This window comes from Mustela putorius, unplaced genomic scaffold (genome assembly GCF_011764305.1).
Source record: "Mustela putorius furo isolate JIRA1106 unplaced genomic scaffold, ASM1176430v1.1 tig00537293_pilon_pilon_pilon, whole genome shotgun sequence".
Lineage (NCBI taxonomy): Eukaryota > Metazoa > Chordata > Mammalia > Carnivora > Mustelidae > Mustela > Mustela putorius.
Window position 1 is genome coordinate 760502 of NW_025422431.1, and position 14704 is coordinate 775205.

Sequence of the window (14704 nt, forward strand, 5' to 3'; positions counted from 1 at the left end):
ATCTCTGGGGGTGGGGGGCATTACTCTAGGGGTTACTGCAGGCAGGTAACCTCATGTGCAGGCTTTTCACGAATGTTCCTGGAGCCAGGCCCCGATGAGGGCTGTGGGGACAACACACAGACACCCAACAATGTGGTGAAGAAGATGGGGCCATGCACACATGTTCTAGAACCAGAGGGCATGGAATCAACACCCAATGAGACTCGAGCAAAGGGCTGTCGGAGAGACAGAGCGAGATGAGACAAGAAAGGAAACTGAGCACAGAAGAGCACAGAAGACCTTGAAGAGCAGGTTGGAGAGTTGGGATGTGAGTCCCTGGAGGGCCTGTGATTCCCATGCCCGGCAGTTACAGAGAAGCCCCAGGGAGGCCAGGGACCCATCTGGCAATGGGGGCGACCATGTGGCACCCACTAACAAACTGAGCCTTACCTGAGCTGATCTGTGAAAGAGGCCCCGAGGCACTTCCAGCGCTCCCCTTCCATGAGATGGAGGGAGCAGCTTTACAGTCTGACGGGCTGGGTCTACACCCCTCTTACCAGCCTTAGGGAAGTCACTCCGCTGCCCTGACTCAGTTTCCCCACTTAGGAAAGGGGACTCTTAAGACTTGCCTAGCCTCTTCGCAGAGCCAGATGTGCTGAGGTGCGCAGCAGACTCTTGAAGTAAACAGCCTGGACTTGATGTTAGTTTCAGCAGGAACTGAAATGAACCAGAAAATCACGGCACTCCAGATAGTAAAGATGATCTAACCTGCGCAGTCCTGCCTCACAATCAGCTGGGAGGTTTTACTGAGATAAAATCTAATAAAAGGAAGTCTAATCTTACAGCCAGAATTGGAGAAGCCCACCCCTTATGTAAAGCTCAGAGAGGCTGTGGGACTCAGCCAAGTGGGGGGGTGAGGGGTGTCACCCTCTCACCCACCCAGCTGAGCATTGAGGGGGTGGGATCGGGATGTAGAGACTGCAAAGGCACCAGCCATCATGGGGAGAGAGCAAGAAAAGAGGACAGAGTAGAAGGCCACCAGATGTGGTGGTGAAACCAGGTGGGCCCTGCTCCACAGGAGCCAAAGTTTTCCCCCATCCCACAAAAACCAAGAGCTGGAGGGCAGGAGATACCCTCAGAAACACAAGCCAGACGCTTGCTAGGTGTCTCTAGGCAAAGGCCCCCATTTAGAAGGACAGCCTGGTGCAGGCCAACTTAAGCCTGGTTCTCTGGGGTGAAAGGTTAATTCACTATCATAACCCATTGTTCTCGATACAGAAATAATGGCTATAAATTGCTCCTTCTCCCTTCTGCCACTGGATAACGTGATTTATATGAGATTTATGATTTATATAAAAATTCCAGAATGGACTTGAGAAATATCATCAGAATCCCTCCTTTAATAGATGGGGAAAGAGAGGGCCAGACAGAGAAGGGATAGGGTCAGCCTCACTCAGTTGGTCCAACACTAGAAAGTGCTGCATGTTTCTAGCATTATTCCAGTGGTGAACCTGGGGTCAAGAATACATGGGAGATACACTGGGTGAGATACACAACAAATCTGACCCTGCAGGTAGAGCTGCCTGTGTGCAAATGAGACTTGACCCACAGGCTCTCCACCTGGCACACTGAAGCCAGGGGTTGAGGACCCCAGAGTGTTGAAGGAACGTGGACCAAACCTAGGGCCACTCTGCTAGTCACCATCACTAGAAAGTGAGGACCTCCCGGGGGGCTAGGGGATGGGGTGTAAAGGCTTTAACATCCTCTCAGCCTCCTGGTGTCGGCCCTGCATGTAACCAGATTGAGATGTGGGCATCCCAATGGGATGCAACAGGGTTGAGTGAAGCTGTCCCAGAGCCTTCCCATAGGGCCATCCAAACTAACCAAGGGCCTGTGTCTCTGTGTGCTCTCCAGGAACATCTCCAGGCTCCAAGATGGCCTTGCAGAGCTCCTTCACCTGCTGGAACGGGACCGTCCTCCAGCTCGGGCAGGCCTGCGACTTCCACCGGGACTGCGCCCAGGGTGAAGACGAGGGCCAGCTATGCAGTGAGTAGATGGGGCTTCCCTACCCTCCCCAGCCCACGCCTACAGCCCCCTGCCCACCTCACCCCAGGCACATGAGCTTGGACACCTTCCCTCACGTTCTGTGCTACTCGCGCCCTCTCAGTGGTGACTTCCAAAAGCTACATAGTCTTCAAGAGACGGAGCTGAGTTACGACCCAAATAAGATCTTGTAAGTTATGCTGGCAGCATCCTTGTGGCACAGAGGAGATGTGCAGCATAAAGCCTGACTCAGGAACATGACATTAGAAGCCCTCTGTACCCACACTCCCCTCCCTCTTCGGGCTTTCTCTTCCGCCGCCCACCTGGACCTCCCATCCGCTCAGGCTTCCATGTGCCCCAGCGCCAGGTGGGTCAGACCGCTTCTCTGTGGCTTTGCTCGTGCAGTACCCCTGGCCCAGAAGGCCCTTTCCTTCTCTGGTCACATCTGCTCTTCCAAGACTCACCTCTAGGGCACCTGGGTTGCTCAGTGGGCTAAGCATCTGCCTTTGGCTCAGGTCAGGATCTCAGGGTCCTAGGATCGAGTCCCGCATTGGGCTCCCCGACTCAACAAGGAGCCTGCTTCTCCCTCTCCCTATGCCCCACCCCCCACCACCACCACTCATTCCCTCTCTCTCTCTAAGAAATAAAAAATAAAACCTTAAAAAAAGAAAAAAAAAGACTCCCCTCCAGAATCAATCCTTCTGGGGAGGCTCTTCTGATCATTCCCACAAACATCTCCCCAACACGGACAGTCATTTCTCCTTCCTCTGCTCCCCTCCATGGGCTGCATCCATGCACCCCCCCCATACATCCATTATTTATCTGCTAACAGCTTTTTAGAACTATAATTCATATACCATTCAAGTCACCCATTTAAAGTACACACTTCAGTGTTTCTTCATCTGGCCACCATCACCACAATCTAATTTTAGGACATTTTTATCACTTCAAAGGTAACCCCGAGCCCTCTTTCCTCGTTTCTCTCCAATCTCAGCTAGCCCTAAGCAGCCCCTAATCTACTTTCTGTTTCTATAGATTTGCCTATTTGGGGCATTTCATATAAGCGGAATCACTCGGTTTGTATTCTTTTGTGGTTAACTTCTTTCACTGGCGTCATGTTTTCAAGGCCCATCCCTGTTTGTCCTGTGTAAGAACTCCCTTCCTTTTTACTGCCAAATACTGTTTCTTTGTACGGCTACTCATCTGTTCGTCAGCTGATGTCCATCTGCGTTGGTTCTACTTTCTGGCTATTATGAATTAGGCCGCTTTGAACATCCGGGTACACATTTTTAGATGGACAGATACTTTCATTTCTCTTGGGCATCTACCTAGGATTAAATTGCTGGGTCAGCTCTGCATTTAACACTTCTAAAAACTTCTAGGCTGTTTTCCAAAATACTTAGGCCATCTGACCTTCCACCAGTAACGTATAACCCTTCTAATTTCTCTGCAACCCTGTCAGCACCCATTGCGATGTCCTTATTTGTGCCAGGCTAGCGGGTGTGCACCGTCCCATTTCACCGAGGTAGTTTCCATGTCTGTCTCCCTCTCTGTGGGCAAACTGAATCTGGTAGTGTCCCCCATACCAGTATCTCCTGGCACGGCATGGGGGTCACTAACTATTTGTTGATTGAACATGACTAAATGCGTTGGGAAATTTGGTCCCCGTAGACAAAAACCACTTGCTGAGGTCATCTGGGGACAGTTAGACTCCCAGGCTAGTGCGCACTCCACCTGAATCCGGTGTTCTTAGCAGTGGCCTGGCTCCGAGTATACACACGTGTACCAGGGGAACCACAAATACTTATAAAACCCACACATTATGAGCTAGAAAATGTACTAGAGCTTCCAGCAGAGATGAATAACACAGGCCCCGTCTTCAGAATGCTGAAAATCCAGCACAGGCACAGGGAGTAAGACCACAGAGTCGGAGTAGGGAGCGGATGTATGCCTGGGGCCCAGACATGGGAGCAAATGCCTCGCCTCCCAGATACACTGGCCCTAAGACACTGTGGCCTGCAAAAGGACTTTAAAAATTAATGGTATCCCTCACATCATCTGGAAAACAGATTTTTCCCTTGGGGGGATCCAAGGAATTATTTATTTTCTTTTAAATGAAGCAATAAGGAAAATCCATTTTTCAACTTGAAAACTTCCTTTTTATATAAAACTTCCTAATGAAGTTTTCTGGTCATGATGGAATTGTGGCTGTTTAGATAAAACTTAGTCAAGACTTGCAGGTAAGCCCTTTGTTTATCCCACACTGGTCCTGGCCTTTCTCACAAAGCTCTCATGATTCACTATGCATGTGAATCAAAATGAAGCCAGCCCACCCGCGTTGCCCTGGGCAGGGGTCTGTGTGTGTCTCTCTAGTTATTGGCCCCTGCAGAATTTCCAGCAGTGCATCTGAGCTGTGTGATTTTGGTTTTCCCTTTTTAAAGGGAAAACCCACTTTGATACCCACTTCCCAGCTTGGGCACAGGTCAGGACAGCCATACCCTGATTTACAATTGGGTAAACGAAAGCACAGAGAAGGTAATTGATTTGTTCAGGGTCACACAGCATGTCAGAGACAGAACCATGATTAAAGCACTGAGCCTGTGGGATCCAGCCCATTACTGTGGGCTCAGGGCATTTTCTTACCTTTCTGGGCCCGCCATGAGTGGATTTCCAGGGCTAACTCCAAGCTTGAGGACAGCCTATCTCCTGTATGGAGGGCAACTTCCTAGGGCCCAGAGGTCTTTCCAGCCACACTTGAAAAGCTGCTCTGACCAGCTCTCAGAATGACAGCTCCACCCCGGAGGATCCCCCCACTGATTTCTTTGCTACAGAAATCACTTGCTAGGAGGAGAAGTTCAATTCAGAAGGAGGGTTATTTCGATCTTTTTCTCCTCTGATCTTGGCAGTACTCTTAGCAAATATCCTTTTCCTTTTTAGCGTGCCCCATTCTGTGTGGCATCAATGCAGCTTTCCCTATCACATTGATTGATGTTGATTCCAGAAAGCATCCCCATAGAGAAGAAAAAAATGATAATGACGGCGATGATGATGATGATGATGACGATGATGGCTAACATTTATTGAACATTTTCTGTGTGCCAGGAACTGTCCAAATACTTGTCATGTATGAACTTATTTTGTCCTCAGAATAATCCTATGTGATGCTATTATACCCATCTTAGAGATGAGGAACCTCAAGTCCATGAAACTGTTAGCCAGTGGCTGAGCAGCAGCTCAGACCCAGTCTGAACCACTGTGAACCAGATTCATTTGTTATATGAGTTTCCAGTGGTTGGTTGTACCAAGCACAACACTAGCTACATATCTACCCAGGAAGACGGGGAGGAAGGGAAAAGTCAAGTAGGGTCCAGAGCTCTGCCACAACGTTCTCCTGTGGGGAGAAGGGGGCTCAGATCATTCGTCTCCACCCTCTGGGCCTCTTTCCTCACCTGTAATAGAACCTGTAACATGATGCCCGCTGATGTGTTGATGTTTGTGTTGCATTTAGGACAATGGTCTGTGACATCACCTGGTCCTTCCCAGCTAGTCTGGAACCTGTTAGAATGTCTTCTCTGGGAAGGTGGTCACCCAAACTTGTTGGGAATGTCCAGTTCTAAGGACCCCCCCCCATGAGTGAGGGTCTCTGGCCAGGGTAGTCCACGAAGAGCTGCCATCATTGAAATTTGGAGGGGAAAGTAGGTTGGGTCCCATGAACTCCGAGCCTTAGCTCCCCATACTTGCTCCAGAAGGAAGTCCACACACGGCTTTATTCAGATAATCACACTCAATCCTGAGCACCATTGCGAGCCAGGACAAAGAGGGTACCTGAAGTGCAGGGGGCATTGCCTTTGCCTTCCTGCATCCATCATGAACATCCATTCACATCACATCCTCCAAACCACACACCACATGCCATCCTCCGTCCCTCCTTCCACTTAAACATTGCTGATACAAGTGAGATACCCCAGCATTCAGGAGCCCACCAAAGGATGTCTTCAGGGTTCCCTGTGAGTCAAGCCATAGCATCAATGTCATGTGACTCACCAGAAAAGGGTCAGGATCTCCCCATTTCCTCCCCTAATGGGTCATTGACTCACTGAGTAATCCGGGCAGCTTGCTTCCCCTCCCTGTACTCACTCACCTCCTCTGTTTCGTGGGGACACTCTTCCTGCCAGGCCAAAAAACAGTTTTTTTAAGTTTATTTCTTTATTGTAAAATAAAACATATTGGCTGTAAAATATTTGGAAAATCTAGAAAAGTACACAGGAGAAAATAACTATCACCCATAATCCTCTCAGACATTCAGAGATAACCATAATATGGTGATGTATTTCTTCTAGCATTTTTTTTCCATGACTCTATATTTTCAAGGAAGCATATAACATGTATTTATCAAAAATGTTAACAGAGCTGTCACACAGGAAGGAAAAGAAGTAGTGTCATTTGGCCTGGAGTTTACACTTGGCAGCTTCCTGCTGCTCCTGCTGAGGCCACATCTTTGTGACTCTCCCAATCTGTCTCTCTTACACTGGAATCAGGTGTCATAATTGCCAAATGTTGCAGGATTGATTGGCCCCCACGCAGGCTGATTTGGCCATCCGGCCAATGAAGTAAGAGACTCCGTTAGGGCAGTGTTTCTCGGCCACTAAAGTGCATAGGAACCACCTGGGAAATGTTAGAAATGTGGATTCTCACTCAGCAGGTGGTGATGGGGGAGCATGGCCTAAGAGTCAGCACTTCTAGCCGTTTCACCAGTGATGGGGAGGTGGGTATGGCTGGTCCCTGCACCACATATGGAGTAGAAAGGGGTTAGATGAGTGAACCCATGCCCATTTCATTCAGCAAATAAGTATTTCAATCCTACAGTGTGCTGAGCACTGAGAGGCACTTTTGGTGAATGAGAGGAGAAGGCCATGAGTTGAAACCATTGGACTCAACTCTGCACACCAACATTGGCCCTGCACATCAGCCATTGGCCCTGGCAGCAGTGTTCCAAACCTGGCCTAATCCATCAAGGGTCTTTGTTTGGATGCCCCCCACCCCACCGGCTTCCTTAGAAGTGGCTTCTCGTTGAGCTCACAATGGGTTATGTTGGCAAGAACAGCAATCCTCTCCTCCTATATCCCCTCCCGTCCTGCAAGGTTTTCGGGGTCACATAAATTGTCTGTTGACCCAACTAGTTCACCTACCTCCTCTCCCTTTATTCAAGCAGCCAAAAAGAAAGGGGCTCCCAATCCTGGCTCACCTGGATCTTAGGGAAAACCAGCACAACGATGGGCTTCCAGAAGGTGGAGAATGCCAGTGGCTTTCCTCTTTCCTGTCCAAGGAGGAAGGGATAGGTAGAGCTATGATGGGCATTTCCAGAAAGGCAGCTGAGGCATCTGTCTTCGCCCCCAGGACAGTGCTGGCTGTTGCAGTTCGTCCTCTGATGAGTCCTCTGCACCAGGAGTGATTGGTGATTAATAATGCCACCACCACTCTGTCCACTAACTCCATCGGCTTACAGAACTCCACACTCTCTGCCTTATTTGATCCTCACAACAGCCCTGTGAAATAGACACTCATATCACCCCAGCGTACAGACGATGGAGCTATGGCTCTGAGGGAAAGAGGTGACTTACACGGTAGAATCCAGCTGGTTAAGCTTAAAGCCAGGTGTCCAGATCCCAGGACTGTTGAGGCTAACTGCTCTGTGTCTGCCTCCTAAAAAGGGGAGGAGGGAGTGGTAAGCTGTGAATACTTCAACCCAGCCCTGCCTCCTCTTACTACCAGGAGCCCTTGCCTGCTAGGATCTTCCTTCATGGTCCCTGGTTTAAAGCACACTTGCAAAGGACGCTTCGTGGAAGGTCACTTCCAGCTACCAGTTAGTTTTTGAAAAAGAAGTGGATGTGGGGTCCCTTGAGAGGGCATAAAAAATAAAACAGAAAGATCTCCTTAGCTTTTGGATTTTTAATCAGAGGAACATGCGGGGCTTGGGGGGAAAATGATTTCTTCAGGGGGGTATAAATGGGAAGAGATGCTCAAAGTCAGTGACAGCTGGTTTTAATTTATAATTCTGCCTCTGTGTGAAATGCACGGAGAATCAGGGGGAAATGAGTAATAATTCACTAAGGTGCTGTCAGAGCCAGGAAGCGTTAGGGCCCTCTTTGTCAGCCTGCCATTGCCGGGAAGGCTGAGACAGAGGAAGGACACAGAGAGTGGTGGGTCCAGCTAGAGCCCCTTTCCTCCTGCTCAGAGACATAGTCCTGCTCCTTCTCCCCCAGCCTGGCCTGGGGCTGTTGGTGCAGTTGGTGGAATAGCCTAGAATGGCCCACTAGCTCCTTGGGGCTGAGTGCCTTCCCTGCAGCCATTGTTTGAGCGAGCCGCAGAAAGTGAGCTCTTTCTGACCCTCTTCTCCTTCCTTCCTCCTTCTGCGGGCACTTGGGAAATATATGGTCATAAAGCTGACTGTGGTCTTTTCAATGGGACCCGAGGTCAGCCTGATGTAGAGAAAAGGGTAAAAGGGCCCTTTATGCTGAGACAACAGATGATATAAAGGGGCCCTGTGGCTGGCATTGCTCGGCCAGGGTAAGGTAGATTAGAGCAGTAATAAACCAGCCCCAAATTTCAGGGGCTTAACATAACATTTACAGTATTTGTGCATCAAAGTGAGGGGCTCCACAGCATCTCTCGGGGCCCCAGGCTGGCAGGGGCCCTGTCATCACACAGCAGCAGTCTTAGGAACAAGAGCTCTTCTTGACCACTTCAGCAGGGAGAAAGACTGAAGAATTGCAAGAGGGGCTCTTTGCAGCCTCAATCCAGAAGCGACACACATCATTTCCACGTACATTTCTTGGGCCAGAGCCACTCATGGTGGCGTCTTGTCACTGGAAGGGAGGTGGGAGATAAAGGGGGGCAAGTAGAAAGTTTGAGCAATATATTTCTCTGCGGATGGGAGTGATTGAGAGACCAACACTGCCACTGCCTCCATCACATTCTTGTCACTGTGTCGACCATCAGAAATGTATTCCAGTGCCTTCTCCCAGGGGCACATTTGTGGTGAATCAGAATAAGGAGCACAGATTTAGAAGCAGAAGATCTGTGTTCAAGCCCAGCTGTGTTACCTACCGGCTGTGTGACCTCAGTCAGATTGCTTCACCCTCCTGAGCCCTTCTCTGTCACATATAAAACTGGGTTATTCCCCTGCTACTGCACTATTATTATTATTATTATTACTATTTTATTTTCTGAAGATCACGTCTACATGTTAGGGACTGGGCCTTCTTTTCATTGTTATCAGTATGATTAGCCATTGAGGGTCCGGCCTGGGAGCTGTAGTTGATGAAGATACTTACTAATGTTAGTTGACATTAGCGTCTTTTGCTTTCAGCAGTCCCGGAAATGACCGTGCCCCTCTGGTCTCCCTGCAGGTAAACTCCCTGCTGGTTTTTACTGCAACTTCGAGGATGGCTTCTGTGGCTGGACCCAGGGCACACTGTCATCTCACAACCCCCGGTGGCAGGTCAGAACCCTGAAGGATGCCCGGGACCAGGACCATGGAGGTACTGCTGCTCTCTACCCTTCCCCCTGGTGCACCTCTGTCAAGACAAGAGACGTAGGGCCCTACCCCAGAATAGCTGGGCCTCCCCACCCCTGCAGGGCAAGGCCAGGGGCCTCCCAGAGCTTGCCTGGGGTGCTCGCTCACAATTCCCTCTTTAGACTTTCCGGGCTTCAGAATGATCAAATCAGGCCAAGGTAGATGTCACCTCTGATTCCCTAAAATAAGAACCTAGATGAAGGATTAGCTAAAAGATGAGAAGAGTGGCAACAATAGTAGTCATTCATTCATTTACTAAGTGATTGTTGAGAACCTACTTTGTGACTGGCATGTAGGTAACTCACTGAGAGGTAAGGAAAACCCTTGACCTTGTGTCATTGACCCAAGATCGTGCCCTGGAAACCCAACCCCACATCTGGTCCATTCCCTGGAGCCCAGCCTCCTCAGCCATATGCCCCATCCCGGCCCAACTCAAGCTGGCAACTCCCACCTTCCCAGTGCCAGAGCCCAGCCTCCCTCTGCCCCTGCTGGGCTGCCAGAGGGACAAAGCCTCCACACACTCAAGAGATGGCCACCCACACCTGGGTGAGCTGATGCCCTGGGAGACATGGCTGGGGCATGGAATGAGGGAGGAATGAGGCCGGGCCTGTGAGGCCAACACAGCTCCCAAATTTGGGCTGCTGGAGAGGCCGGACCACCCAGCCATGTCCCCAGCCTTGGGCTCTACCCAGTGGCTAGGCAGGATAGAGCTGGGGTCAGGGCCGAGGGCCCTCTCTCGCCTTCTCTCACCTGCATTTGTCAGCTCTTTGTGGAGCTAGAGCCCCTGAACCAAACCCCTCCCTTTCCAAGTAAAGATCATACGTACATCCTATGGATCCCTTTAAGAATTAATAATAGTAATAGTGAAGATGCTCAAAGCATGAGAGAAGGCAGTGTCCAGCGCTACCACCAGGGATGCCAGAGCCCATGCAGTCCTGTCCTTGGCCCTCAGAGCTAACCGCACCTGAGCAAGCTGGCTTTGGCCCGTGAGGAAGACGCCTGGGTTGTTGAAGCCATGGAGACGAGAGGGACTCAGCAGGGACGAGAGCCCAGACCTCCTACTTCCCCTCCCGGCCTCCTCACCATTCAGCATCACCTCAGCACCTTGTGGAGGAGAAGAGAACAGAAATGGGGCTCAAAGCAAGACCTGATCTTCATGTCTCTGCTCTCAGCTGCGTAGCCTCCCTTGGCACCCATAGCAAGTGGATGACATACGTCTAGGGACAGGGCCCTCATGGCTTCCTAAGGTTATCCCTTCCATTGATGGCTGCAACAAAAGACCAGTCTTCCTTTCTCAGAGATAAGCTTCACTTCCCTATAAACTCTACTTATGGATCGTACTTTCTGTCTCCTGGAGCCCCTAGGAACTGTACTCTTCCCTTTCTCACCAGAGAAGCCCATCAGATATTTGAAGACACTGCTTGTGTCTTCACCGCTGGGGGCCTTTCTCTCCCTAGTCACAGGTTCTTCCTCAAGGATGGGCCACATGCGTTCTAGGCTTTCTGGCCTGTCTTGAATACTCTGCTCTGGACCCACTTGAATTTGTTACTTAGTAGTAACCCCAAAACAGACTTTACTAAGAGAGAAAAGCAGAAGTGAATAACGTCATGTGTAGGGTTCTGTGGGGTAAAGATTTCGGGAGCACCCTGGCACCCATTTCCATAGCACTGACCACCCAAAATGCTCTGTAGTCCCTGGAGGTTTCCAGATGCTTCTTCCCTACCATGTGGGGTTGGGGGCTTGTGTTCTCCCAGGTTTATAGACGGATCGTTGAGAACACACAAGCAATAGGACTTCCTCGTCAGGTCATGGGGCACAGGATGACCTGGTGGAAGAGAGTGAAAGTCGTGGAGACCAGGGGAGGGCAAAGGGCTGGCAGGGCCAGAAATGGGAGGGGTGGGGGAGGGGGAGTCCAGTGTGCTTCAGACTGCTCCTGGGCTGTGGGCTAAAGCTGGTGACCTGGGGAGATGAAAGGTACAATAGCCTGGATGTATGATGCTGGGATATTGCAGGGCACTTGGAAACCTTTGCATGAGCCAAGTTTTGTTGACAGTGACAAGTCGACTGCCTTACCCATTGGACCACAGAAAGCTGTGTCCTCAAAGATGTTCCAAGTCTAGAGAAGAATGATGCAGAGCCCATTAACCCTGCACCCTGAGGCACTTCAGTGCAGGAAGTCAGTGTGTTTCTGACACTTTTCCTCTCTGCCCCAGGCCATGCCCTGTTGCTCAGCACCACGGACAGCCCTACTTACGAAAGTGCTACAGTGACCAGCGTCACGTTTCCTGCCCCGATGAAGAACTCTCCGTGTGAGGCAAGTCTCAATGTCCCCCTCATTCTTGGACTGGTCCTCCCACCCCTCACCTTGGGTACTTCCAGCCGAACTCATAAGCAAAGTAGCCTGAGTAGTAGGGCTGCTTGTTCTCCTGGGGAGAGGACAAGATGGCATTTTGGTCATCTTTGACACAGAGTACATACACCAACACGGTGAAGTCCTATCTGCAGAGAATCTGGCCTTAAACACCCATAGCACCCACACTGGACTCTTTGCAGTGGGGTCTCAATTGAAGCAAACCCAGAAAATATTTCCAAGGCATAACACGGGAGGGTAACAGTGATCTACAAAAGACCTTCTGCAAAAGCTTTTTCATAAACATGAAGCTCTTGTGATACATTTTAAATTTTATAGCGCATCAAAAATTTTATCTATGTAAATTTCACTAAGATATGGGTGGCATTCAGTACGGTACCTCCAAAGCCACTGACCTGAATGGTTCCTGTGGCTGTAACATCTTTCGTGTGTGGACTGAGGGGCTTGACATGTTTTTTTTTAGCTTAATGTCATCATCTCTAGAGAACAAGAAATGTGCTTAGACCCAAACGTGGCCCAGTGATTAAGCTCATGGACTCTGGAGTCAATTGCCTGAGTCCAAGCTATGTTCCACCACTGAGCAGCTGTACAGTTTATTTGGGAAGTTAATAACCTTTCAGGGCCTCAGTTTTCCCACCTGGAAAGTGGGCACAATAGGAGTGCGTACCCCACAGAGGAAAGAATTAAATAAGTTACTATGTCCTCAGGGCTTATCGCAGCACCTGGCACAACTATTCATGACAATAGTTAGCCAGCAGTGCCTGGCACCCTGAGGAAGCATAAGTAAGGAGAATGGGGACGGAGGGAAAGGACATGAGCCCAAACCAGATTCCAGGTTCTCCGAGAGCTCTGCACACCTCTGCTTCTTTTGCACCACCATCAACATCTTACACTGAGTAGAAAGCCAACACGTACTTTAGATTTAGCCAGTTTTCTCTTTCTGGAAACTCACAGGAGAAATCCCTCCCTGGCTTTGTTTCAGAAATAGCTACGTGTCCCCTGAGCAATTTGTTTCCTTCCAAACTGTGGCCCGTGTGAAACTGACCAGACTCGCTTCCCCTGCGCCGGAAGCCCCGGGGAGATGTGGGGAGACGGGCTTCTGTCGCTCAGCGACACAGCTCAACTCAAGCCCTCCAGGCTTTTTGTGAGATACAAACCCACAGGCAAACACAAATTTGTTTTGTTTTTTTAATTGGAAGAATGGTCAAATTAAATCTGAAGTTCCCCTCTTAGTAAGCAAATAGGAGTTCATGGTGTATAGTCTGTGACAGCCTTTCTCTTAGCTGGATTTTCTAAACCAGCGTTTGGCCAATTTCTCCCCCTCTTCTAGTTAATTTATGTTTCCTTACTAGATTTTATGTATCTCTGTGAGCCACCTTAAGTCCTTTTTGGAAGAAGTCAGGGCACAAATAAATAGATTCATTACGTGGAATCACATCGCTGACTGTGCCTCCCAGCAGACCCCCAGGAGGGAAGGCTTCTGAAGAGGGAAATCTAAATGAGGAGAGGTGGTTGGCCTTCCTGAGAGTTCAGGGAGATCCTTAAAAGCATTTGATTTTTTTTTTAATTTATTCTTCCATAGATTTACAATGAACCTAATTTTGGAGTAAGAAATGTCAAGGTTAAAAATGCTATTTTTCTAATACTTCATCATTTCCCTGATAACCTTTGGTTGATCAATAGCTTAAACAGGTGTTTTGTTTTACTGGCCTGTTTTATTCTCCCTCTAGTCAAATTTGCTCTGGGCTATTTCTGCTATTTCCTGCCCTTTTCCAGAACTTGGCTCAGCAGGAGTAATGAAGGGAAAGTAGTGAGTACATTCCATTCTTTGCACACAGCTAGTTCATATTCAGGTTTGCAGACCATTCATCTAGTGCTGATGGGTCCCGAATCCCCAGTGTTGGGGGAAATGTTTTCATCAGAAAAATAAATAACCAAAATAGAAATATGCATTTCCAGGTTTGTAAGCCTTGCCATTTATTTTACTCGGATCCTAAATGCAGAAGGCGGCAAGTTGATTTCCTCCTCCCAGGTTGCCGAACATCAGTGACAGGGGATGGTGCATTGCTGTGTGAACTGTGTGGGATTAACTCGCGGCCTTCAAACACCACCAACTCGAAAGGGGCCTTTGCTGGCCTTGGGGACAGGTCCAGGAAGGGGACACGAAGCAGAGATGGGGGAAGGTCTCAGATGAGGGTTAAGCCCATGGGGGCCAAGAGGCTGGCCAAACTCCAGGGCTGAGTCTCAGCTCTGAGCATCTCCTCTAACCGCAGACCAGTCCTGGAAGCCCTTGGGTCCTCCCAACTCTTGGGAGTTGAAATAATTGCAGGATATCTCAAAACGCTCCCTCAAGAAACCCAACAGCCATCAGTGGATCCCCGAAAGGGAGCTGACATCGTCACCTTCTGTGCATTTCCTTGAAAATCTAGATATAACCTGACTAGGTAGGCCTCTGTTTCTCCCGTCACCAGCACATAGAAAATGTGATCATTGCGGATTCCTAGGTCTTACCCCAAGCCTCCCTGAGGACACCCCAGAGCGGGGCCTGGGAATCTGCATTTTCCAAACCTCCCCCCACAGCGATCTGGAAGCACACTGACACTCGGAAATAATTGGCCAGAGATGCGCCTGCCCGTTGTAACCGAAATTCATTCTGCGTCCGTGCAGGGAGTTTTCCTCCACTACCTGTGATGTAACTTCCCTTTTGGAGAGATGAGTCAGAAGTGGTGAGAAAT

At 49.4% G+C, this 14704-nt stretch overlaps 1 protein-coding gene across 1 annotated transcript; it reads left to right on the plus strand.

The window, feature by feature from the left end:
* The first annotated feature begins 1904 nt into the window (after positions 1-1904).
* LOC123390225 (ALK tyrosine kinase receptor-like) lies at positions 1905-13766 on the plus strand. The gene is made up of 4 exons (XM_045073895.1): positions 1905-2025; positions 9432-9563; positions 11812-11912; positions 13746-13766. The coding sequence occupies exons 1-4, from the start codon at positions 1914-1916 to the stop codon at positions 13764-13766; spliced, it is 366 nt and encodes a 121-aa protein (XP_044929830.1). The 5' UTR covers positions 1905-1913.
* The last annotated feature ends 938 nt before the right edge of the window (positions 13767-14704 follow it).

Coding starts and splice junctions, on each gene's coding strand:
- LOC123390225 (XM_045073895.1), top strand. CDS start 1,914: ATGGCCTTGCAGAGCTCCTTCACCTGCTGGAACGGGACCGTCCTCCAG. Junction 9,564..11,811: donor CCGGGACCAGGACCATGGAG/GTACTGCTGCTC, acceptor TCTCTGCCCCAG/GCCATGCCCTGTTGCTCAGC. Junction 11,913..13,745: donor TGAAGAACTCTCCGTGTGAG/GCAAGTCTCAAT, acceptor GCCCTTTTCCAG/AACTTGGCTCAGCAGGAGTA.